Here is a 27,867-nt window from a genome sequence, read left to right as displayed (position 1 = left end):
GAAGCATTCTTCAAAGGAAGAGATGTACAAGAACACAAGGACATGCACTGAAACTGGAGGGTGGTAGGCTCAGTGGAAATTTGAGGAAAAATTACTTCACAGAAAGCGTAGTGGATAAGTGGAATAGCCTCCCATCAGATGTGGTTGGAACAATTTAAACATGCGTGGGATAGGCATAAGAATATCCTTAAGAGAGACGTAAGGAGTAAATAGGATTGAAGTTGCCTAAAGGATACATGAAAAGTGGCAGACTAGATGGTCCAAGTGGTTCTTATCTGCCGTCAAATTATATGTTTCTATCACTCAGAGCGTTTTTGGGGGCTGAGGCATGATAATAGTATCTTCCATATCCTGAAGCAAGGGTGCTGTTAAGTTCAGGACAAAGCAAAAGGTGTCGAGGTTAGATGGATCGCGCTGCACAGCAGACTTGCCATTATGCTTCGATTGAAGGCCAAAAGGAAACAACCATTTATATTTCCTATCACTGAAACATAAAGATTCAGTTTAAAATCCAGCCCCTCTACATTGCACATGACATCTCCCGGTTTATCATATCCGTAGAGGGGATGCAGTTGAAATACCGACTTGCGGGATGCCAGCGCCGGAATCCCGACACCAGTCAGAATCCGGATGCCAGCATGGTATGTAGTGGGTTAGAGGGAGGATTAGGCAATAGGTTGATGGTTAGGGACTGGGGGGAAGGGTTAGGCACTCGGAGGGAGTGTTAGGTTTAGGTTCTAGGAGAGGTTAGGCACGCATTTCGGCTGGCTTTGGCTGCCTTTTTCAAACATCCTTGAAAAAGGCAGCCAAAGCCGTCCGAAACGCGTTGGAGACATCAAATTGGAAACACCTGACACACGCTGTTACTCCAGACCGTGTGGGACCCGGAAGAGGACTCAAACATCACACCGCACTTTTGCCATCACCAGCTACTGGACAATACCTGGAGGGACCCTAACCTGCAGCATTTGGAGAAACCGCACTTACCGGTAAGCTACCCCTGCTGCACACTCATCTGACTCGCGGCCGATCCACCCGCTCTGCCGCCACGGAGGTTATCCTCTGCTCCGGCTGCGAGGTGGTGACCGTGGTCAGCAGGATCACATCAGCACAGGGGACCAGAGTTTACTGTCAGCCACAGCACAGGCACCGGTTCACATCCCGGCTGCCGTGCCTGATTGGCCTGCCAGCACTTGGGCATTTACTCCGGTCTGGTGAGGCACTCTCTGCTGTGCCCAGAGGCACCCCATACATTGTCTGCCAGCAGTGAAGCAGGCTGTGTGCGGGCCACGGCTACTGTAGAGCCGTGGTTTATGCCGGGATTACCACATTATATGGACTCAAAAGACCGGATTCTCATCTTGAACCCAATACTAATTTCCTGCATATTAAGAACATAGAGTGATCGATTTTAATGCCGAATCTGATTGCTCCAACATCATTATTGGATTTTTTAGACATTTGCATCATTTATTTACTGCCCATTTTTATTTTTAATTCCATTTGTATTTTTATATATTTTTTATCCTCACCCCCTCCTTTTTACCAATTGTATTTACTCCCCCATTTACTTTCACCTGTGCACCCCCATTCCCCAGTGTGTCAATACTGTGTCAACATATGTAGTGTGCAATAATTAATCTTTACAAAACCATTATCTACATGTGAGATTAAAATTATATTTCATTTATAATACTTTTTGATTATATGCGGCGTATTCTAGATTCATATTGTGACATTCATTTCACTTTGGTTCCTGATAACATATTTATTTTTTCAAACATTACAGTAGGTATACTGTCAATTTTCATTTATAGACACAAAGGCAGAACATTTTATTTTACGTGATTGAGCGCTCGCTTCACAAACACTTTCATATGTTTGTTCTTTGTTCTGATTATCTTAAAGGTTAAGTGGTGACTTTGTCAGCAAGCTGCTCCCAAACCATTAGTACTGTGGACTGGAGCACACTTACCTATCTCTATTCTTAAGCACATAGTACTGTAAACTTTGTAAGTCCTCAATCATGGCCTCCTTGCCTTCTTCCACAGTCACCAGTCTCGTCGTCAGTTGAGAGAGGTTTGCCAGGAAGACAGCCACCTTCTTACATACTGTCTCCTGGAGTTTAGCTTCAAGCAACTCAAAATCCCGCTTGGAGGGAAACTCTTGTTTGGTTGGTAAAGATTTAAGGCGTTGCATGACTGCAGAGAGATTAGGGTTCTCCTTCTGGATACTGCTAATAGAATCCCCACTTTGAGAGAAACCTGGCGAAAGAGGCAAGCCCAGCGACGGAAGAGTGTCCATAGCCACTAAGGATGATGAAGGAGTCCTCAGAATTGACGTAGGTCAGAGTTGAGAGAAGATTTGAGTGATTTGGGAGTGTCCATTTTGTAGGATCCTTCTCTGTTCTTACCCATGGAAAAACTGTGATGATAGCATATCAAATAGCAAGGGATATTAACTTAGTAATCATTTGATATAATGACTGTAGGTATGTATATTTAGGAATGGGATGAGTATGGGATGCCGGTGCTCAGGATCCCGGCGGCCAAAATCCTGGCACCGGCAACCCAACAGGATTAGGATACTGACACTCTCCCTACACTAACCCTACCTCCCCGATGCCTGAACTTAACCTCCCCCTAGTGCGTAAACCTAACCTCTCCCTCCCCGCACCCTAAACCTAACCCTCCCCCTAGCATCCAACCCTTACCCTCCCCCCAAACTCGCTACTTACCTTCTGGATGCCGGTACCGGGATTCTGACAGGTGTCGGATTCTGGCGCCGGTATTCTAATCGCTGGCATCCTCTGTGCTGAAATACTGAACTTATCCCTTTAGGATCACATGAGCCATCACTGGTCACACACCCCCAGAAGAAGCCTTATGCGCCCATAAATACCAGCATCATTAGATCAGACAAGCTAGCAACATTGTGAACACGGGGCGGGATGGGGCTAAACTCCATGACGGAAATAAAAACTTGCAAAATGCAGTACCTCTAAATGATCCCAAGGTGTGCACAATGTCAGTGAAGTAATAACTAATTTAAATGCTTAAAAATTGTATTACATCACAAGTACTGTATTTGTATCTTTTTGAAAATAACCTACTTTTATCTTTCAAATACCATGACAATGTGGTTGACAGGTAAAGCATGGGGAATATGATTTTCAGGATCCATGATGAAATAGATATCTTATGTAACACATCACATTTTGAATTTGAAGGAAACCAAAATAAATATATTTATATTTATTTTTTTCCAATGTTAGAGGGCATAGCATACCCACTAACACTGGAATATTTTTTGCCTGAGGACTCTTAGGACCTTCCCCAGTTAACTAAATTTGTGATATTACAAAGCAAACACATTCTTATGAACAGCCAGTGAGTTGTCTTCTGCTGGTAAAAAAACATTTTTCCTTCTTGTTACACCCCTGAAGAAGTCCATAGATACGGACGAAACGCGTTGGGTATTGAGGTACCATTGCCCATGTGCTAACTGAGTGGATACTGCCTTTATGCTCACATCCGTACGGGTGGTGGCAGGAATTACTACCATCTTGTCACGAATCGTGGTCTTAGCCGCCAATACAGGGTTAAACATTCATTCATTGTGTCTAAAACCTCCAACAGGCTATCCCAATGATCACAGCTCACCTGGCTGTTCACCTGGTCAGCCTGACCAATTACCTGTTACCGCTCCCTATATATTTCCAGGCCTAGGAAATATTCATTGCCTGAACAACTGTGTTCCTTCCTGAGGATCGTTCCAGGCTCAGTGTCCTCTGTGTTTACAGAGCTTTCTCCTGTGGATACTTTTGTTGCAGAAACTCACCCATCACATACTTGTACCATCGCTGTTTGCCTCTCAGTGCTGCGACTGTTTACTATTGCCGCTGTATACCACCTCTGCTGTTGTTTGCATTTCATCTACCACTGTGTACCATCTATCAGCGCTGCAGCACCCACGCTGCACACAGACCACTTCCAACTCCAGCTCTGCTAGTGTATCTGCGGTGCATACTATCTGGTGTTGCCACACATCTTATCACCTGCGCGGATTCCACTCTGTGTTGTGCTGGCATCTACTGGACTGTGTTGCAAGTATCACTGCACTCTGTGGCTATAGTGCAGTGGTGACCAACCAGTCAGAGGCAAAGACCTAAATAATACCTGTAGCTAAGCTAAAGAGCCGACAGGGAGCCGGGTGTGCAAAAATGGGGCATGGCCTAGCTGTCACAAGGCCACGCCCCATTTTTGTACGCAAGCCATTGGTATGACATTTGCAGGAGCATGACCTATTTGTGTCCCTTATGCAGTGCCCCCTGTATTTGTGCCCCTTAAGCAGTGCCCCCAGCCCAGTACTTATCTGACCACGTTGGCTCTGGCTCCCACTGATGCTGCCTCTGACTGGATCTAACAAGATCCAGCAGGCAAGCAGGCATGACGTCACCCACGCAATGCATCACTGGGAACTCTGGCCTCTGAAATGATCAGAGGCTTCTTTAGTCTCTGATTGCTTCAGAGACCAGCGTTCCCAGTTCCAGCGAGGGGAGCAGCATATTAGAAACAAAAGAGCCGCATGCGGCTCGAGAGCCACGGGTTGGCCACCCCTGCTATAGTAGGTTACTGCATAATCTAGGTTGACTATTTTGGTTATCCTGTACTGTGTGCTCTTGTCTTGGGCTGACAGTCAGTGTTGGGGTTCCAGGTCTGGAGGACATGATCAGGTCACAGTCTTTTAGCATCGAGGTGTTCAGTACTGTGTGTGCCTGAAGTGTCTCTCTATCCTGAGTTCCCCTTCCGGATTATGGTCCAGGTCATGCGACAGAGCTGTACCAGGGATATAGCTTCATTAGTTCTTGCCTGGTTACATAAGACTCCTATTCCTGGCTTGGTTCCCAGTTGCAGACTGTCAGTACTATACTGTTTTGAGTTCAGGTTCTTGTCACTGGAGTAGTTCTCTGGTCTGATTAGTCCTTGGACCATTAGGTGAGAGGCTGCTCGGTGGCTTGGGTTCCTGTTCCAATTCTAGTATCCTTGCATTGCTCCGGTCCGTGATTCCTAGTATCTCTAGTCTGCCAGTATCTGTATTACCTATGAGTCGTGGTATCTTGAAGCCTCCCCGTTTCCTGCACTCCTCAGTTAATACCCTGGGCCCCGTGCCAGATCTACAGAATACCAGAACTGTGACACATCTCCTCTATTAGCAGTATTGGAGTTCTTGACACCATCTTTAATACTGTAAGGAAATGTAAAAACTTGTATATTATTTTATCAAGAATAAAACATTTTTTATTTCAACTAATGATTAGTCATTGGGCTCTTTTTTGGGAGTGATTTGGATGGTGGAGGGATATACTTTCAGAGTGTACAGTCCACAATCGAGTTACCAATGAGGACTAAAGCCGAATGAACCTATTAAATCATTTGAGACTGAATATTGTTTCAAAAGGATATTTTTATTCATCACGCGTTTATTAATATCTTCTGATATAACGCCCTCTAGTTATTCTTTTGAATATATACATCTAATGGAAGACACAGAACAGGCTCCCCGGGTCAAAGTTCTGCCCAGTTTACACTAACCGGAGGTGGGACCTCAACCCCCTAGTATGTCTTCTGGGATCCAATGTTACCACTCTGTGAAGTTTTCGTCCAAATCCATCGAGTGGAAGGTTCAAAACAAGCTCCCCAGGTCAAAGTTCTGCTCAGTGTATACTAACGGGAGGTCCGACCAGGACCCTAACCCCCCAAAAACCTGGCAGGAATCCTACTGGACCATCTCACGTTGGATTCATCCCAATAGGTGCAGGGGTGTCCGAATGCATAACCAGACAAACAAACAAACTGAGCAATGAATTTTATATATAAGGTGTGGAGCTGCTTTTGATTGTTACTAAAAAAAAAAAAAAAAAAAAAGCATTTTTTCTAGTCCTGGGGGTAAATCTACAAAGGTGAGCGTTTTTAGAAGTGAGTTTTAAAAGTGATGTCGCCCATAGCAACCAATCAGATTCTACCTAACATTTAACTAGCACCTTCTAGAAGATAATAGCTATAATCTGATTGGTTGCTATGGGCAACATCACTTTTAAAACTCACTTCCAAAAGCTCTCACTTTAGTAAATTTACCCCCTAGAGTGCGGTTGTGCATTTGTGTTACATACAGCTCTAAAACTATGGAATATATCTAATACATATATGCAGTGAAAGAAATATATGTATATATATATATATATATATATATATATGTATATATATATATATATTTGTGTCACTGAATATATGTCTTATGTATGTGTATACTGTAGGTGTGTAACTATATGTGCATGTGTATAGGTGCATGACTGTACGTATGTGTGACTGCATGTATGTATGTGTATTTGTATGTATGTATATGTGTGTGACTGTGTATAAGGGTGGAATGTACTAAAGTGAACAATGCGGTAAAATGCAGCATTTCCAATATGTACAAAGCATCGCATTCCGGTGCTTCGTCCTGGTGGGTAATGCCATCTTCAGATGGCGTTACCCAATAGAAGCCTATGGGCTTTTCTGCGCATGTGCAGAAGGATGCCAGAGGGACTTCTGGGTGTTAAACCTGGAAGTCTCTCTATCCTAGGGTATCCTATGGTTATCGGGAGAGCTGTCCTTTACTATTTAATACGCATATTTAAGTACAAGTAAGCAACCATGGTATGTACCCGATAAGAGGCGGGATGCGATGCTTAGTACATCCCATGTGTGACTGTACGTATGTGTGTGACTATGTATGTACATGTGTGAATGACTATGTGTATGTATTTGTAGAAGTGTGTGACTGTACGTATGTGTGACTGTACCGGCGGTTTAAAATCCTGACACGATAAGCCTGACGCCGGCTGGTAAGTACCCTAACCCTCCCCTCTCCCCCTCCTAACCCCTTAGGGGTGCCTAACCCTAAAACTCCCGGGGTGGTGCCTAACCCTAAGTCCCCCCCGGGGGTGCCTAAACCTAACACCCCCTTCCCGCACCCTAACCCTCCTTGCCTAACCCTAACTTACCCCCGGGGGTGCCTAACCCTAACCTTCCCCCTAGGGGTGCCTAACCCTAACCTTCCCCCCCTAAACCTAGCCCACCCCCTTGCGGCTAACGCTAAGGACGCCCCGGACTTACCTCGTTCGGGCTGTTGTCCTTCGGCGTCGGGATTCAGATAGGTGTCGGTATTTTGACACCTATCTGAAGTCCCCCGTCGGGCTTCTCGTGTCATTATATAGACCGGTGGCATTTAGTCCGCGGTCTATAAACTGCATCCCACTGTATGTATGTATGTATGTGCATGTGTGTGTAAAAGAGGGGGAGACAGCAGCAAATATCTCGATATCTGCTCCAGTCCCTCAGTTTTCGTTTCCAAAGCAGAGCCCATAGGTTCCTATAGTGGCTGCTTAATAGGCAAATTTACCAAGTTCCACAAAGCTTTGCATTAGCCATTGTAACAAATGGGCTACATAACACATTTTTTCGGGAGAGAGATCCAAAGGATCAGTGTCCAGAGCTGTCCACTTGTACATGAACTGACAGACATCAGCATGTGCAGTGGGAGCCCCAACTAGGAAGTAAAGTAATAGCATATACTTCTTACTGATCGCTGGGGCAGGCTCTTTTCGGAGCCCCTGTCCTGGGGACTCAAAAATCATTTAAGAGAGAACATAGGGCCCATTTATTAATGATTGCATTTTGTAATGCGATCAGGGCATCCAGTACTGCCCATGATCGCATTGCAAAATGCGATCGTAGCGGCTGAATGTATGTACCGGCACATGCAGGGAGACCGGCTCCGAAAGGAGCCCGTCCCTGCGATGTGGCCGGAGTGCATGCGGGGCTGCTGCGCATGCGCAGTCCCGCGGACTGCACATGAGCAGCGCACATTGAAATGAAATGCGGTAGGTTGCCTATAGACTACAGCGGCTAACGCTATCTTCAGATGGCGTTAGCTGCTGGGGCCAATATTGATATATTTGGCAGCATCGCATCCCCCATAGAAACCTATGGGAGAGGCGGCTGCCGGCGGCAATGGAGGGATCGCAGCAGGAATCAGAGATACCTGCTGTGGTCCCTCCTTCATGCATCCGGGGGATACTTAGAATTTGAGGTAAAGCCCGGAAAACAGGTGTTTTTGGGGAATTTACTTCAAATTAACTTTGATAAATGGGCCCCATAGATTCCTCATTGCCACAAATGGCGGCAATAAGGAATCTTTATTATCAGTGGCAGACTGCAATTAATAAATATACCCCATTGTCATGTCAGATATGAGGCGGGGGGATTTAGGTTATGGTTATTGCGTGAAAAAGATGCAGTAATATTTAAAAGTTCAAATTATACAGTAGAACTGATCACAAATACCACAAATGGACTATGGAAATGGATTATAAATGGATTAATGTGAGGAAATTAAGTTATTCCCTTGTAGTTGCAGCTTTCTGGAGGGATAGATGATAAATCCCAGTACAGGTGGCAGCCAACCAGTTAAATATTAGAGCAGTAGCAGGAAGAGAAGGACGGATCGCCGCTTTAAGAAGCCTGGGCCAGCAGCAGCAGCAGCAGCAGCAGTGAGACAGGATCTCCCTCCCCGGAGAGTCTCCGCCTCAGTCACATCACGCGTCCGTGTAATCCCCGGGCCGGGCTCCACCTCTCTCCACGTTGTTTCTCTTCACCCAGGCCCTTCCTCCTCCTCCTCCATTGATTGTGAAACGTAGCACCAGGCCTCTCCCACACACTCACAGCAAGGGGACACACCCGCTAACCCTGCCTGCACCTACCACGGGGGATGATACAATCATTCTGTGTCTCTGGTTGTCATCTTTGATAGCGGGGTTTATGCCTATACATACATAGAGATATACTATAATGCACACCAGCAGTACAACAATAACTAGGCAAACCACTTGATTGCAGCTGTTGTGGGACTACAAGTCCCAGCAAGATCCACAGGAAATGGCATACTACTTTGTATCCGTAAAACATCTTTACAAACTTTCGCATTTTATTCCTGCTAATACAATCTAAAAGATGGATATTTCCAACACCCTGAAAAACTTTTCCTCTGCACAAAAACAGTTTCTGGTTCAAATTACAGGCAGAATAGGCAGCGGTTATTAATGACTGCACTGTGTCAGTGACAATATACTGCACGGATGGAAATCTCTCATTCCTCTTTAGAATATGCCAGTTAATATGGATGGGGAACCAGAGCTAATTACTCCCACCCCTTTCTCTGTGTTACGGATGTTAGTAACCTCCGAGGCCTCTTGTGAAAGCTCTGTTATTATGTGGCCCTGCAAATCTCTATCATTTCTTATAAAAGTTACCAGTATAAACAAAAGTGACCACAGGCCTCAGGCGTTGTTCTCCAGTTTCTGCATTTTTAATGACATGGTTGTACAGTATACTAGTAGAGCCAGATGCTTATTAACAGGGTATGCTAGCCTTAAACAAAGCTACTTTACTGATCAGCGCTGTCCATCATGTGCTTCTCAAATTAAAATGTATATAAGTGCTATTACATTCCCTGTTAACCAGTCAGGACCAGAATCGGTATGAGTATGAATCCTGACGCCGGAAGACCGGCACTAGAAGATCCCAACAGGGTAAGTATTTGTCCTATGCCTAACCTACCCCCCTAGCCTCCCCCCGTAAGTGCCTAAACCTAACCCCCCTCCCCGCAGCTTAAACCTAACCCTCTCAGGAGGGTGCCTAACCCTAACCTCCCACCAGGGGGTGCCTAACCCTATCCTCCCCTTCCCCTAACCCTCCCGGGGGGGGGGGTCCCTAACCCTAAGTCCCCCCCCCAGGATCCCATAACCTAACCGCTGCTATCTGCACCTGCCGCCTGGCTTACCTTAGTTCGGTATGCTGGGCATCGGGATCCCGACGTAGGGATAATGATAGGCGTCGGGATTTCAACGTCTATCATTAGTTCCTTGTCGGGATATGACATTCGGGAAGCTAGCGGTCGGCATTTCAACCATCGGCTTCCTAACTACATACCGTCAGGACCTGTCTAAGTTCGCAGCATAGAGACATCATTGGACATTACTCAGGGCCGTAACAAGGGGTGTGTAAATGGTGCATGCTGCACAGGGCACATGGACGAGAAGGCGGCATGGTTGTTACCTCAATGGTAGCCTAGAGAGTCATCCCACCACCCTTTTCTACCTTGCTGGATGCCCTTGCACGGAAAGCCACATGACCTGACCCCACAGCCACCTTCCTGCTCCCAGTGCTCCCCCAGGGCTTGATGTGTGATGTCATGATGTCATGACATCACATGTACCAGGGCAGGGAGTACCGACAAGCAAACAGAAATATGCGATAACCCCTAGCGTCAGATATTCTATCATTAAGGATCGTATCGATAATAAAAGTGCTGACCTGTATCACAAATAGGGCTAATGCAGTTACGACGCAAACTTTTTCAGCAGGGTGACTGTGGCTTTATGCTAATGGTAAAGCTTTATGCTTTACCAGCTTTCGGTGGTGACCATTGGGATGCATGTGCAGTGCGACTCTGACGCATGCACAGACTGAAAATATTGGCTGCTTGCTTCCGACATCAACATAGCGTGCACTTCTGAATGAGGCCCATACTCATTCGGCACATCATACGCATAGTTTGTGCAAATGTAGCTGTTTCTATACAGAACAATGGATTTCCAGGCCAAGATGGTGGTATTTGCAGGAGTCAATGGGCACGATTCTACTCTACGCGATGTGAATAGCGCCGGGAATCAGCTCCTGGAGCTATTCAATACACCATGCAGCTAACCCTGACTAAGGATTTCTTCTCGCATCCCTCCGGGGATGCGAGCAGAAATCCGACAAAAGTCCCGGCGCAAGGCTGTTTTCTGCCCTTCGTGCCTGGAAAACAGCATCGCGCCGAAAAGTTAGGTCGGGGAATGCCCTTTCTTCCGCCTAAAAACCCTGTTTAAGGCGCGAGAACGAGCCTTCCCCGACCTAACATCGTGATGGATTGAATAGCTCCGGGAGCTATCTCCCGGCGCTATTTACATCGCCCTCAATTGAATCAAGCCCAATGTAAGGAGGGTACACAGCTGACAGATATTTCTGCAGATGATGGTTGTTCATACACACTGAACGACCATCATCTGCATGCTGCAGCAGCTCGGGCCAGGTAGGGGGCGTGGCCTAATAAATAAAAACACATCTGCGACGCTGCACGCTTGGGAGGGGTGCGCTGTGTGCCTGGCGCACAGCCAATGGGGGGCGCAATCAGCGTGATCGCTCCCCCTTTTGGCATAGGAGACTGCTCGGGCTGCTGCTGTAGCAGTCTCCCAGTGCAGCCCAGCGCACAGCAGCGTGTACTGGGCTGCTGTGGATGGGGATCTCTGCCGGACCCGGGTAAATAGTACCCACTCGCGGCCCCCCCCCCCTCTCTGCACCTCTGTGTACGGGCGATCGGCTGACCACCCGTGCACACTTGCCGATGGAAAGATGTCTGCAGACATATCTGTTCATTGGCTGTGCAGCACAGCCAATGCGATATGTCTGAACGACGTTGTTCACAGACATATCGTCTGTACACACTGGCTGATGGGGGAACGATATATTGGCCGATCAATTGATCGGTCAATAAATCGGCCAGTGTGTACCTAGCATAAGGAGTTCTGTAGATTGGACGCATTCATGCTGACTGCGGATTATGGCTGGGTACACACCATACTTACCAACTCTCCCTGATTGTCAGGGAGACTCCCTGAAATAGTAGCAATCGCCCTGTATCCCTGAAGAGTCTAGCAATTTCCCTGATTGCACAGAGATATACATTCAATTGGGATCATTAGTATCATTTCCCTGCATTGGTTATAAGGCACAATGGGCCTGATTCAGACCCACTCGCGAGCGGCTGTCCGCTCGCAAGTGGGTCGATGTTATGGACTGAGCATGCGCACGACGGAGGGAGCTCCGTCGCCAGACGCGACGAGCGAAGGAAAGTCCTTCGCTCGTTGTGTCCGATCAAAGGGGGCGTGCTGTCAATGTTGATTGACAGCACGCCCCCTTTGGTGGGCGTGCTGGGGGCGTGCCTCCCTGACGGGGGCGTTCCCACAGGAACGCCTCCCGTCAAAAGCCGGCCCACTGACATCACTAGTGATGTCAGTGGGAGTGATTTTGGCTCTGATAGAGCCAAAATCACTCTGGAGCTTGCGGTTGAAAACCTCAACCGCAGGCTCCGGCTCGCAAATTCGCGACCATCACAATGCACGCTCGTATAGCCTGTGGGTGGTGACCCACAGCTATACGAGCGTCCAGGAGGACGCTCCATGAAAATGGAGCCCGGCCCTCATTCAGAGCGTGCGCTCTGCTCAGAGCGTACGGCTCTGAATGAGGGCCAATGATCCCTAAAGCTACATGCATTTTCTGAAATATCAGTGTGTTTTCAGCAACAAGTAGATTTTACTAACTAACTGCTTTGGGGCTTATTTACATTTGGATGTAAAACAATTTTATGGCCTCTCAGTAGGCAAGTATTGTACACACTTGTCGATGAGCGATATATTGCGAATGCATCGGTGGGTGTGTACACCTGATATGACTGTGTATCAGGTCGGCCCTGCAGCACAGCCAATGCCATCTGCATTTGTGTACTGGTGACCCGCTGACTGCTCGTACACTTGCTGCAGGAACTGCTAACACTGACATTTACACTGGGCGGGCAAATATAAATGCCCGCCCAGTGGTGATGTCTACCCAGACATATCGAGCAGCCGATTAGCAAGTGTGTATAGCTTACCAACTGGCTGTTCTGGCAATGGATTGGTCTGCTGACCAATCCATCGTCAAAATGTATACCCAATTTAAGGGACTAAGGGCCTGATTCAGACCCACTCGCGAGCGGCTGTCCGCTCGCAAGTGGGTCGATGTTATGGACTGAGCATGCGCACGACGGAGGGAGCTCCGTCGTGCGCATGCGCCAGACGCGACGAGCGAAGGAAAGTCCTTCGCTCGTTGTGTCCGATCAAAGGGGGCGTGCTGTCAATGTTGATTGACAACACGCCCCCTTTGGTGGGCGTGCCTCCCTGACGGGGGCGTTCCCACGGGAACGCCTCCCATCAGAAGCCGGCCCACTGACATCACTAGTGATGTCAGTGGGAGTGATTTTGGCTCTGATAGAGCCAAAATCACTCCGGAGCTTGCGGTTGAAAACCTCAACCGCAGGCTCCGACTCGCAATTTCGATGGTCGCGATGGTCTCGACCATCGCGGCCATCACAATGCACGCTCGTATAGCCTGTGGGTGGTGACCCACAGCTATACGAGCGTCCAGGAGGACGCACCATGAAAATGGAGCCCGGCCCTCATTCAGAGCGTGCGCTCTGCTCAGAGCGTACGGCTCTGAATGCGGGCCTAATTCTGAGTTGGGAGCTGAGCATAAAAATATAACTACATCTTGGCAAAACCGTGTTGGACTACAGGCAGGACAGATTTAAAAAGTGCAGAGAAATTTGGATTTGAGAGGGAAGTGTCCAAACTCAAATTTAAATTGCAGTGTAAAACTAAAGCTGTCCAGCATTTGTGGGCTACATGAAAAGCAGCCAGTACTTATATTGCATGCAAAATAATAAAATAACTGTATATGCACTGCAACATTGTTTATCCAGGTGCAAAAGTTACTCAGCACGTGCACATTGAAGTGTAAAGCCTAGGTTTCATTTTGTAGGTTTTATTATTTAAATAAGATAAATAAGAACAGAGGGCACACATACATTTCAAGGCATCTTCAATGCATTATGGGGCTGTATTTTTTTTTTATTATTATTATTATTATCCTTTATTTATATGGCGCCACAAGTGTTCTGCAGCACCTAACAAGTACAAAAACATAGTACAGAAACAGTACATAAAATCAGTTGAACAGAACAAGAAAACACTGCCCTACAGTATAATGGTGCATACACACGATCAGATTTTTTCTTCAGATATGGACGATAACGATTTAAAAATCGTTCAGTCGTTCATATCTGAAGGAAAATCGTTCATATCTGACATGCCTGAACGATGGACGATCAACGATGCGCGTTCCCGTTTGTCAGATAACGATATCTGACATCTGATGGGTTTGCAGTCAGACTTGGACGATTCCATTCATTGTAATGCAGTCAAAAATCGTTCAATCGTTCAAATCGTTCAAATGGTTCAAAACTTTGTTCAAATCGTCCAAATCGTTCAAATCGTTTAGTCGTTCATCTGACAAATCTGACAAGTCTGACAAATCTGACCGTGTGTACGCTCCATTAGACATTGCAGGACAAGTACATGGTATATAAACATTGCTGCAACAGTAGCAGGATGGCAAAAGTCAAGGGTTAGGTGCTGTTATAAGGAGTATAGAGTAGATAACAATTTAAGTAAAGGAAGGAAAAGCATATGAGGGAAGAGGGCCCTGCTCGTGAGAGCTTACATTCTAAAGGAGAAGGGCATACAGATGGGTGACACAGATGGGGGCACAGTGAGCATGGAACAGAGGGTTAGAATGACAGATGGGTGGATTCCTGTTTTACATTATGTGAGCAAGTAAGATGGAGTAAGATTTACACCTCTGACATTCTACTTTACGTGACCCTGCAAACTTTGGTGCCAGAGATCTTGGGGCAGATTACTAAGGAGCTGTTTGTCAAAGTCACCTTTCATCAGCAAATTTTACCAATAGGTTTAAAAAGGCAACAGGAATAAATGCTGAACAAGCCTGGTCAACATTGTGATTTGCAGCTATGACAAACCGCTCATTAGTAAATCATGCTGTCCCAGAACGGATGGCAGGCTCCCGAATCTCGGGTGCTGCTCCCAGAAAAGCATCACCCGGGCGCCGCCCACTTCTCAAGTACAGTGGGCGGCCGATGAAATGATTCACGCTGAATTGAGTTATCCAGCCACGCCCCCCCCTTTACAATGCCAATAATCTCACATTGTATATAGGGGCGGAGCCACGATCGCCCCTTATGCCACGCAGCACCCCTCGCGTGTTCCCTGCATGCCACCCAATGCCGTGCCACATCTGCCGCACTTCCCCCCTAGCTGTGCCAATTTGATAGTCAGAAAGTCGGCAAGTATGATCTATCCCCAGGACCCGTCCCTATACATGTTAGACACATGGAAAAAGCTTTAAACACACAAAAGTAACAAGTAACAGTGACAATCTTGTTGTCCTCTCACCATAAATGATTAAGGGGCCTATGCATTCATGATGTCGTATGTTTAAATAATGCTGTGATAATTAAAGTCCGCATCACAAACATTTTTTTAATTTTAAACAAAATTTGCCTTTCTATGTACTATCTGAAACTTGCAGGGACAACTGTAGTAATAAACACTGTCCCTGCAAGTTACATCCCCAGCATACCGAAAGAGTCACATTTTAGAAAGAATCCTCCTGACATACTGACACTCTGCATGTGCACAGTGACAGTTTCCAGAGGCTGCAGGAGAGGGATCCTCCGAATATGCCTCCTTAGGCATAATACGGCTTACACCATCTAACCCCTATGTACCAAATGGCGGAGTTTGGTATATAGGGGTCAGACCATAGTTCCCATTGATAATAACGGGGCCTGTGGCCTGTAGAGCTAATTAGCCTTTGCAGGAGATTTCTGTGAGATAACCTGCATTAGGCTGTTAGTACATAACAACAATTCATAAAATTATGCAGAAACTGCGGATTCTACATAATTTTATGAAAACGCTTGATAAATAGGCTCTTAATTTATTAAATCAATGAGGATAACCTGAGGAGTATTTTATGAGAAAAATAGATTTTTTCAAGCCACCCAGCAAAATCCAAATGTAGACACAGTGTGATCGTAAGGGGTTATTTACCACGTGGTTTATAAATTATATTAATTTTCTAACATGCACTAAAATAATAAATTTGCTGCTATGGGTTAGCAAAAACATACAATATAAACCTAAAATACAGTACATGCTTATCCAACAAACATTATTACCTATTCTGCTGTGATCCTAGCATTAACATAGTGCATGTTTGCCAACATGTCGGGCTTTCACAGCGAGGGGGCGTGTCGCTAAAAAAAGGAGGCGTGGCCCGGCATATGATGCATCATTGGGGATGGGGCATGGGGGCATGACAGCACAATAGAGTCATCGTGGCCCCGCCCCCTCTTCACAATGCCGATATTAATGGCATTGTGAAGCAGGGGGCGGGCCACAATGATGCGATTCAGCACGAATTGCGTCACGGCCCCCTCTGCTGCCGGGATTTATACTGTAACAGCGGGGGAGGGTGGACGGGTCGCCAAGAGGCTTGCCTGCATTTCCGGGGAGCCTCCCGGACGAATCGGGAGGGTAGGCAAGTATGACATCGTGACCACCATAGAGCCTCAGGATTTGCATGGTGTTTTACTACAGTGCTGGTAGTATAATTAGATATACTGTGATTTGTAACTTAAAAGAGCTTGAACATTACACTCTTTATGCATAGGCCAAAAAGTGCAGTACAGTACAAATACTCCCCTTTCCGCAGGGATGAGCAGCAAATGGTCTAAGGACCACATGCGGCCCACCAAACATTTAACTGTGTCCCCCAGCTCCTTCTTACTGTAATGTCTGATTTGGTTGTTAGAATTTGTAACACTTGTTTAAAATGCCTGCTGATATGTTATTACAGATAGGTGTATTATTCTTTGATTAAATGTATTGTTTTACATTATTATTATGATTAAGTATAATGTGCAGCTCTTTTGAAAGTTAAGGGGCCAGTGCACAAGATTGCTTACCACTACCATTCCCAAATAGAATAATTATTATACTGGATATTTACTGGCACTGATCTATCTAGCACTAACCATTTGTGTTTTGCTGCAAAGTAGACAAGTGCATGAAAATATCTAGTCAGTACAATCACTGAAGGCATGGCTGCATGTTCTGCATTAAAAACTAGACAGTCAGCCACCAACATGACTTGAACATTGGATATGATTGTAATAGAATTTTTATGCTGTTTGCATAATTACATTAAATATATTTCACTCAGGTCCATAACTAGAGGTGTTCAAGCTGTGCAGTCGCACAGAGCTCTGTGGGCGGCACAGACACTGCCCCACAGTCCCTGCACCTGGCTAGCAGGATGCCTGGAACGGCACCCAGGACCCAGCGTCACCATATCTGCTGGACGCACCAGACATGTGGCCGATGTACAGCACCCCGGGCGTGTTGCTGTCCAAACTGGCACTGGCAGCCCTGCCCCCTCTGCATGACGTCATGCGGCCAGGGGTGGCACCCTCCCTTAGCTCTTTGCATCATTAGGCCCTGCCCCTGTCACAGCAAACTGCCACAAATCGCGAGTCCGTGGGGAATGGACAAGGCTGAAATGACACGAATTGCATAATTTTATACGTACACCCTTCATACGGACACGCAGTTCCCAGTATTATCTCCCAATCGTGCCCACTTCAGTAGGAAGTGGACAGGATGCAGGAGATCCATCTCCTCTCCCACCTGTAAAATCGGGAATATCCTGCACCTTCCGGGTTGTGCAGACTCTTAAGGCGGGTATCCACTACCCAACAGTGAAAAGACTGAACGATAACAATATCATTAACTACACTGCAGGGTGCCCACACTGAACGATATGTCATTTAGTGTAGGCACAATCAATCATCTGCAAACATGCTGAACCTGACAATATCGTCAGGTTGACCAGCATGTTTGCACGATGATAGATGTTTAAATTATCAAACGATTATCGAATGATATCGATATTGTTCAATTGCTCATTTTAATCGTCTAGTGCAGGGGTCTTCAAACTTGGCCCTCCAGCTGCTGTGGAACTACACATCCCAGCATGCACTGCCACCTTTTTGATATAACAGCATGCTAAAACTATGTGCAGTGCATGCTGGGATGTGTAGTTCCACAGCATCTGGAGGGCCAAGTTTGAAGACCCCTGGTCTAGTGGATAGGCACCTTTAGGGCTCAATTCAATTATCTCATACAAGACACTGCAAAAAACTCTAATCCATATTTCCTGCATTGACTATTGCAATAGTCTCCTTACTGGTCTTCCCAAAAACAGGCTATCGTCATTACAATCCATTATGAATGCAGCTGCAAGGCTTATCTTCCTTGCCAAACGTTCATCGTCTGCTGCCCCGCTCTGTCAGTCCCTCCTTTGGTTGCTGGTCTTCTACCGTATTCAATACAAATTACTTTTACTTACACATAAGGCCATTAACCAAACCATACCAACATACATTTCTTCACTCATCTCAAAATATCTCCCAACCAGACCTCTCCGCTCAGCACAAGATCTGTGTCTATCATCCCCACGCATTACTTGCTCCCATTCACGGTTACAGGACTTTGGGCCTCATTCAGAGTCGGTCGCGAGCGCCGATGCGCTCGTAACCGGCTCAATGGTTTGGCCTGCGCACGCGCAGCGGCCGCACTGTACGTGTGCAAGCCCTGGAGCGACAGAGAAACTCTGTCGCTCCGGAGCTCGTTACCAAAGGGGCGGCTGTCGATGTTGATCGACAGCTGCCCCCATTTGGCATGCGGGCCGGTTTCCAAAACGGAGACGTTCCTTAACTTTAGCCTACCGTTTTGTGGGCGGCTGCACTGACATCATCACTGGGGAGCTTCCTGCTCCATCAGAGCAGAAAGCTCCCTGGGGCTTACAAGTGCCCAGACCCAACCTTAGGGTCTGGTCGTAAGCCCCAATGGTCGCGATGGTGATCACCATCGCGACAATCAACCTGGTCGGTCGTTAAGCTGTGAGTGGTAACCCACAGCTTAACGATCGACAAGGAGGCGGCCGTTCAGGATGCAAGCAGCCGCCCTGATTCAGTGTGACCGCTTGCAACTAACAACCGCCTCTGAATGAGGTCCATTGTTCGGGCAGCACCCACTCTATGGAATGCCTTACCACGCACAATAAGACTTACATCTAGTCTCCAATCCTTCAAGCATTCCCTGAAAACTCACCTCTTCAGGCAAGCTTATCAGATTCCAGAACCGCCCACATAACCTTCATAGCTTCCATGTCTAATTACATCACCTTTCACAGTCCACACATAACCTCACACTGTCTTTCTTTCACATCATCCTGACATTTGGCCGACATTCCGGTGTGACTGGATCATGCAGTCCACCAAGAAACTCTGCAGTCTGGCTGGACCAAATTGCAATATGTAGCACCTAACCTTGTTTATCAATGCCTATTTCCCTATAGATTGTAAGCTTGCGAGCAGGGCCTTCCTACCTATATATCTGTCTGTTATTACCCAGTTTTGTTCTATTAATGTTCCAATTATAAAGCGCAACGGATTATGTTGCGCTATATAAGAAACTGTTAATAGATAATAATAATAAATAAATTAGACATGAAGATGGCGAGTTTGCGTTGTAATGGTATAGAAAGGGTGGCAACGGAACTGCAATTCGCCTATGGGGCTGCAAACAAAAATCTGTGAGTCTGGCGCTACCAAAAGTGCGGCATACAGCTAGACTTAGGTCGTGAAGGGATTCGAGGCTAATTGTATTGAGCCCTTAATTGTGAATAGTGCAATAAACAAGTTACAGTATGTCTCCATGACCAGAATATATTTTATACCAGACATGAGCGCGCAGCCTGGATACAACTGAGCATGTAATTTTCTTTAACTACACTAGTACTGAGTCATATGCAAAATCGATCTGTGACATTTCCAGAAAAGCAGCAATAAGAATCTGCAGCAGCGTGGATAGGCCTGTGAAACGATCCTGTCCCTTTAAATGGTTGTCTTACAGCGTCAGACAGAGCAGGGAGTCCATGTGGAGCTGATCCATGCCTTGTTGTCCCGGCTTATGATTGGCTGAACTGGGAATGACATATTTTAATGATATGCAAACGCACTGCAGGGGGGCGGGGCATCTGGAAAACATGTACTGGAGCCCTCTGGAATATACCTTGATAGAGTGTTTGCAAGGGAGGGGGAAGAAGACGCTCTGGTGGCAAGTAATGAATAGGACTACAGACATGTCTGATATATCACTTGGGCATGACTAGGTTAAACAGCAGTCATCTGTGTATACCCCCTGCAGTGCAACATCCAATACTGTTAACTGTGCCCACACCGACATGAAGTAGTTAATTTGTGCTGCTATGAAAACCTATGTACAGTGGGACATGCAGTGCACAAAATATGCTCCATGAATTAAGCTGCCTATAATATCGTGCACTCTTTGTATGTATGTATATATGTATGTACGTATGTATTTTTAGTGTTACATCTGTACATAGCCACTTGGCAGTCTTTACATTTCCTCCAACAATGGCTACAGCAGCGTGATGGAAGACTTTTTGGGTTTCTCTTGTCTAGATAACCCCTCCCTTTCAAGCACCTGTCTCACCCTATAAATTGATTTGCGCAACTGTGTATCAGACTCAGGTAAGAACAAACCAAGACTTATTTCCTCATACATGAACGAATAGTGCCATCGGTGGCTAGTAACCCTCGATGCTCTGACACCGATGGTGAACATCAGACATGGAGGTCCAATGTCAGACAGAAGAAACAATCTGCGCAATTGAGGGTTTATTCATGGTTCTACCAGCGATGGGTTTCCTCCCGGTGGTTAAAAACAGTCTGTGGTTCAGTACAGAAGAGAATTAGTGTTGCTGGATCTTATTTTAAGTTGTTACATTATAACAATAAGATACTATATTGCACGTAAAGATGGGTACACACTAACGATATATTGCACGATTTGTCTTCCTAAAGCAAATCGGAACAAATACTCCACATCATCCAGTGTGTACACACTATTGCGTGCCCTTGTGCGTCATTCATCGCAACTTCAGTGGCCGACATCATGCTTCTGGATAGGGGAACGATATATTGGGTGTTTGCACACCAAATCATGCAGTGTGTACGGACAGCCTGATATATCATGCCGTCACCACTGTCGTCGCTGGGTACACACATCGTAGCGTGTATCCTGCTTTACACACACTGCGGTAGCTGTACATGCAATATCATAATATATTCATCATAGCTAGATGTTGTTAATTATCCAGAGCTCGGCAGCCTGCTGTTGTCGGACTACAAATAGCAGCAGTCTCTCTCTGGGACGTGTAGTTCCACAATAGCTGGAGAGTCACATTTGAAACAATGTACCAAAAATAGTGTGTGGGATTTATTCCACACACACACACACAGACACGTGTACTGCGGAGGGGGGCTGAGGAGGTCTGTGTGACAGGCGGAGGGATGAGGACATTTCTCCAGGGCAGGGTGTTTATCACGCACACAGAGACAGAGCTCAGCTCCCACTCCTCCTTCCCCTGTGACTCCAGTCTCCGGGTTTTCCTCCCGCCCGGTAGTAGCTCAGAGCTCTGTGAGTCCCTCTTTTTTTTTTTTTTTTCTTGTTGTGTTTCTGTTACTCATCGCCATCTTGTTGCAGCCCTCTCCTTGTCTGGAAGGGATCGTGGGGGGATCGGGGTGACATCTGCTGGCTCTGTATGATTTAGAGGCCGGTCTCCCAGCGGAGGAGGCTGCAGACAGCCGGCAGAGCCCCCAGTGTGTGATTGATCGGAGGCAGAGACTCAGTAGCAGCGGAGCTGGGCTGGAGACATGAGCCTGGAGACACTGTTACAGGCAGCTCTGTTCCTGGAATGGCAAGCCCAGCAGCAGCAGCAGCAACAGCAGCGGACACGGGGTAAGGCTGGCTGGGGGGGTGATGCATTATCTCGCTGACTGTCCCTGTGATTGCCCTGCATCCCTTCTGTGCGGCACACAGGCACCTCTGCTGCAGGGACATCACATTGTGCTATACTGGGTGAGCGTGTCACAGAGGCGGTATAGTTGTAGTACAGTATAGAGCAGTGCAGTACACTATAGCACTGCAGGGAGACTGGCTGAGTATCAGGCAGGCGGTGGAGTACAGTATAGCACTGCAGGGAGGCGGGGTAGTACAGTATAGCACTGCAGGGCCACTATGTGTCAGTCAGGCAGTATAGTACAGCAGAGTCACTGGATTTGAGTATCAGGGAGGCAGACACAGCACTGCAGGGTCACAGCTGGCTAGGTGTCGGGTAGACTGGGCAGCCAGGTGCTGGGAGCCGTGCGGGGTTATTGCTGCAGCACTGGAACTGGGTGTCAGGGACTCCCCCCCGGGTGATCGCCGGCCGCTGTTGCCTGTGATGGAGGCCGGGCAGGGCGGTGGCAATACTCCAGCAGCACTTTGCATAATACCATGACATGGGCCTGCTGTCATATGACTCCAGGTTGCCTCTCCCCTTAACCTCCACATGGCCGGTTACCCGGCGCTCCCCCCCCAGCCCACAGCCGGTGTCTGCACTGAGGATACCCCACCCTTCCTCTAGCTGCACGGTGCCGGGCCCCGCACACCCTGGTGGTGGTAGGCGGCCGCACAGCGCCGGGTCCCAGCAGCCAGGGCGGGGGAAGTCCGGGGGAGAAGGGGTTACACATGTGTCTGGTGACGTGTCAGGCCACGCCCCTCCCCCCACGTGCACCGGGGGACACTCCCTGACAGGAGGAGGGGGAGCGGGAGGCAGACAGAAGGGGGCGGGTCCGGGCAGCACGCACGAGGCTTTCACCACGTAACCCTCCGCCGCCTCCCACAGCAGCAGCAGCAGCAGCAGCAGCGATCCCCAGCATAGCATAATAAGCCAGCCAGCCCCAGTCCTGCACTGTGAGGCCTCTGCAGTGCTTACACCTATGGGTGGGTTTTTCCTGGTGGGATAAATAGCCTCCTCAGCTTTGAATTTGTTTGTACTGTAGTTAGTTTTGTCAGCCCTCCTGCTATGTAATGACCACACCGCATTTCAAGAAACAAATCTGCCAGGGAATTTTTCCTGGAAAACCAGACCCTCCAACATGGCCGTTCCATTAGGTACAAAATGCTGTGCTCCTGGACTTCTTCATTGATGATTGCAGTCACCTGTGGTGAAGCACCTGTCTCATCAATTACCTGGCTCAGCACAGGTGGCTGATCATCCATTAGGTGGAAGTCCAGGAGTAGAGCTTTTTGTACCTGATGAAAGGAGTCATGTTGGAGGGTAGGCAAAAACTGTAGAGACCAGGAAATCTGAACTTTTGAAAGAGGAAACACTGGGTCCCTTTATCGGTGCCCCCCTCCCCACTGGTGACACTGTCCCTGTAATGTAGTCAGTGCGTGGAATTTTCCCACGTCCCCCATTAACACACAGAGGAAGTGTTGAGAAAGATCCTTCCTATCATTGCCACATATACTGCAGTGAGCTGCGCACAGATGCTGTCACTACCACCGGCCAACTTGTCCTGTGTGGGTGCTTGTACCCCGTCAGTGTTTATTATTTATTCCTTGTGCTGCTCGTCAGCTGGTATATGTATCATCATTTTGTAGTTGAAAGCTAAAGGCCCCCATACATCTGCGACGGATCGCCGTGACATCTCAGGATTAGTGAAATCTAACATGTTGGATTTCACACATTTGCCGATCACAAACAAAATATATAAAAACTACAGGGGATCTGTCGCGCTCTGTGTGTAGATGCAGTAGCTCACTTTAGTTAATAATAGATTAATAGGTAGATAAAACACTTGAATTTTTAGAGGAAAGATATCAAAATAAATATAAAAGCAAATCATCGTGATTTGCAAATCTGAGAAATTTAACGTATAATTTCACCGATCCTTCGATGTATCATGAAACATCGATGGCCGACCGGCAGATTAGTGTTTACCATCTGATCGCAGGATAACGCAATCCATCCGTAGGTTTATGGGGCCTTTAGTCTATGTCCATAGGACATGAGCCTCATAGGAGGTGACACCTGCCGTCCTAAAATCCGCTATTAGAAACCTGAAAAAAGCGTCCACCCCAACCTCAATGAGCATTTTACCAAAAATAATGAAATCTGCATATGTTTATAAAAATGAAAAATCACCCATCCAGCCCTTTCACCCATTGTCAAGAATCTCAAAATTATTTAATACCAGTTATTTATATAGCGCACACATATTCTGCAGCGCTTTATAGAGAATATTTGGCCATTCATATCTGTCCCTGCCCCTGTAGAGTTTACAATCTATGTGGCATATTCATATGCAGGTGAGGTATAAAGTCTTGCTCCCAAGTGTGGATTGCCGTGTGTATGTGTGCTCCCGATGCCGTGGTATCTAATTTTAAAAAAGTGGGGACGGGGTTTCAGAGGAGAAAACCCAGCGGTGCGTAAAACAATAAATAAAAAATTATACCTGTCCGGTGGTCTCCGCGGTTCCCGGTGGCCTCCCCTCCATCCTGTCACTGGGGAGGGACTGCTGGGAGATCTAGTTCTACCAGCGCCGGCTATACATGGGGGGTCACTCATACACTTAAGATATCTGTCCAATCTGGCTGGTTGGAATGAAAACCTGGTAATGTATGGGAGCAAGTGACAGTCGTCCATTTGCTCACAAATACTGGAAAATAGCCAAAAATGGTTGTTAAGACAAATTGGTTAAAACACACAAATTTAACCAATTTGAACAATTTTTTTGTCCTTTTTTCAGTGTTTAAAACCATATGATCGACTGTCACTTGCTCCCATACATTACCAGGTTTTCATTCCTACCAGCCAGATTGGACAGATATCTGACAGAAAATTGTATAGTGGATGGCAGCTTTACACTGACAAATGCTTAATTAAGTACTCCTAAAGGGGAGGTGGGGACTCATGTGTGCTGCCGGGGTCCCAGAGAAAGTCCCGCTGATTTTCTCTAAAATTAACAATTTGAGGAAAGATCAGACTTGCTATGGAGGTGCGAGAAAAACGACGCAGTGATTTCTATAGATAATGCCCGGGACCATGATCGCAAACGGTCCCCACCATATATTTACAATACTAATTTTTCACAGGTGCCACTCTTATTGAATTTTATTTGCATTTGAATTAATTTTTTTACTGTTTTATTTCAATTTTATTATTCATATATATTTGGTTATATATTTATTTATATAGAAATCACGTTGCCCCATTTTCAGTCACCTAATTGAATAGCAAAACCCCGTTGCTGCGGGATAAATAACCCCCGCCCGCAATTAGATATGGCGCCAAATTTCTTATCGCGCGCGCACACACCCAGTCTAGGCTTAATTTTGTTGGGAGCCAGTTTACAAGTATAATTTTGGAGTGTGGGAGGAAACCTGAGTACCCAGAGGAAACCCACGCAAGCACGGGGAGAATATACAAACTCCACAGGGAATCAAACCCACGACCTCAGTGCTGTGAGGCAGTAATGCTAATCATTGCTGTGCGTCTGTGCTGCCTTGCATGATAATAGTAACACCATCATTTTATTTGCATAAAAAAACAGCTGAAAGTCATACATACTTAGGTTGGACTGGCCTTCCAGCATATCTGACCTAAAGCCTGGCCGAGCAGTTCTGCCTCCTGCAGCTCTGCGCGGCCTGGCATGCAAAGAGATGTGGCATGCTGTGAGTCCTCTCCCCTGCGGTTCGCAACATATGTGAGGTGTGGCCACATCCCTTTTTTAGACCTGGGATGCTAGGGCCGAATTGCAGCCCCAGTCCGTCCCTGCATATATTACTTATACTTCCATCGTAATGTAAACCCGTTTCACCAGTATCCAAAATGCGATGAAGTAAACGTTCTGGTGCCAGTGCTGGTACGGAACATTTATGGAACACGCACTGTACAAGTAAGAGTATGACATTACTTGGCGTGGCTTGTCTTGTATCCCCAGCAAGTATAGGTACTCCTGGCAAAGAACTGTTGTACACTGTTTTATACTTTCAATAACTATGCTTCACACAGTTCACAGCTCTAACATTGTTAGGCCTCATTCCAAACATAAAATATCACATATATGTGAGCTACACGCAACTTACCCTGTACCATGACACCTCTCACATACTCTGTGTTAGCTGTGCTGAGGAGTGAACATGCACCCTCACTACACATTGACACACACATCCTGTATCTTCCACAGGCAGCTAACAGCCTGACAGCCATCCTGTCATTGCCTCCTGCTCAGCAACAGCCTTCATTCTCCGCCTGTATATAGAGTGCGGGTTCTGTTCCCTTTTATGCCTTACAATGAGCTGTTACACAATCCTACAGCATGATTGTATGCCTATGTGTGCTTCACCCTGCAGGGAAATAATCTCTGTATGGTCTAATAATATAAATCAGTTTAGACACATTTGTATGCGAGTTGGTAGAATAACCCGCCAGTGTCTGCTGAGACATTAACCATCTCCCGCAGTATGTAGTTATGTATGCACTGGTATTGCCAGCTATCAGTTGTGACTTGTAAACTGACCCATCACATGTCTATATTTTATAAATAATGTGCATTGTTTCCTATAGATGAAGAGATCAGAACACTCAATGTATTGTGTACATACAGTTGCTGGTCAAAGTTTAAATGCTGGAGATTATTGCTCTATCAGTGTTATTAATTAGGCTACAAGATTATCATAATTTTTTTTAAATATTATTTAAGTGTTATCCCTGTCTTTTTATTGTACAGCCGCATTGCTGCACAAGGTTTCTTTTGTGGCTTTTTTGCACCTTCCAGGGTTTTTTTTTCTTTCTCCAGCACAGATGTGGTGGGGGTGGAATTTAGAAGAAGGCGGATCCTGGGGGGGATCCCCCCCCCTCCTTTTTCTTCCCTTCACTGCTGTGTCTGGTACTTGGGAGAGCCCGTCTAAATACATAGGCATGGGGGAGGGGCAGACGCTACAGGGCAATCCTTCTTAACCAGCTTCCTGGAAGCTCATGTACAGTGACAAATATGAGCTTCACCTCGCTTAGACTGGGCTGCTGGTTCCAGCATCTGATGTGTAAATTGAAGGACATCAGGGTCTGGCATAAAAAGGCTGCGGTTAATTAGTATTTTCTTCCCTGCATGCTTCAGTTTGATTTGCATTCTATAAACATATTAATAGCTGTGGCTTCAGAGTAGTGTCAGTATATATTTTTCTATAAATATAAAATGGCTCTTATGTGTATCTATTTGTGTGTTACCTAATGATCACTTTTGTTAGGTGCGTTATGAAAAAAAATATTTTTATTCATGCAGTCACCTTGTAACAAAATTGGGTTTCCTTATTTCTATTATTTATTTCTGGCACCACTTTCAAATATGACTGTTCCAGGTTTTTTTGCGTGTATTCCTGCCCATATATCGTTTACTGGAGGCCATAAATGGCAAGTAAAGGTCAAATACAGTAGTTCAAGTCATTTATGTTGCTCAAACAGCCCTTCATATATTTTTCATGATCTATGTAACAAATCATACATGTAACGTACTGTATTTTATTTCCATTCCAAATTCTCATAATCTTTTTATAAAAGCAATTCTGCTCTGTCGTCTTCTGTATTGAGAATGATAGGTTTGTTTAGGTGTCACAAACTATATTTTTTACTGTTCTATTGTTAACTATGATGCATGTGTATGCTGGCTACACACAGCGACTTTACAGCCAAAAAACAATCAAAATATGTGATAAGTTGTCCGATTGTTATTGGAGATTTTGATATGTGGTTGGACACCAATTATTATATATTCTCTAGAATGTAAGCTGTCATGAGCAGGGCCCTCTTGGCTCATATGTTTTTCCATCCCCCACTTATATCATCACATTGGTGGCAACAGCACCATAGTCCTAGTGACTCTATATTAAAGTCTGACACGGCATTGAGCTGTACAGAACACAGGACTCGATTCAGACCTGCTCGCTAGATGCGTTCGCACACACCCAGCATATGCAAATAGTGTTCACTCTATCTCTGGCGCGAGGTATGGCGCCGGAGCTAGAGAGGGCACATTTGTGCGCGCGCGCGACCGAGAAGGGGGCGTGGT

At 46.3% G+C, this 27,867-nt stretch overlaps 1 protein-coding gene across 5 annotated transcripts in view; it reads left to right on the top strand.

Annotated features, from left to right (window-relative positions):
• The first annotated feature begins 21,415 nt into the window (after nucleotides 1–21,415).
• Nucleotides 21,416–27,867, top strand: part of MNT (MAX network transcriptional repressor) — a 103,787-nt gene continuing 97,335 nt past the window's right edge. For 3 of the 5 annotated variants that reach the window (XM_088449465.1, XM_088449464.1, XM_088449463.1), the window contains exon 1: nucleotides 21,416–21,712. In XM_088449465.1, coding sequence (XP_088305591.1) covers nucleotides 21,628–21,712 — 85 coding nt within the window. In that variant the 5' untranslated portion in view covers nucleotides 21,416–21,627. Of the gene's footprint in view, nucleotides 21,713–22,590; nucleotides 22,739–23,010; nucleotides 23,076–27,867 lie in introns of those variants that run through there. The other 2 variants (XM_088449467.1, XM_088449466.1) reach the window with 2 other exon arrangements.

The sequence above is a fragment of the Taudactylus pleione genome, unplaced genomic scaffold (genome assembly GCF_031769625.1).
Source record: "Taudactylus pleione unplaced genomic scaffold, aTauple2 ptg000485l, whole genome shotgun sequence".
Classification (NCBI taxonomy): domain Eukaryota; kingdom Metazoa; phylum Chordata; class Amphibia; order Anura; family Myobatrachidae; genus Taudactylus; species Taudactylus pleione.
This window is presented reverse-complemented; position numbering and strand designations above follow the sequence as displayed.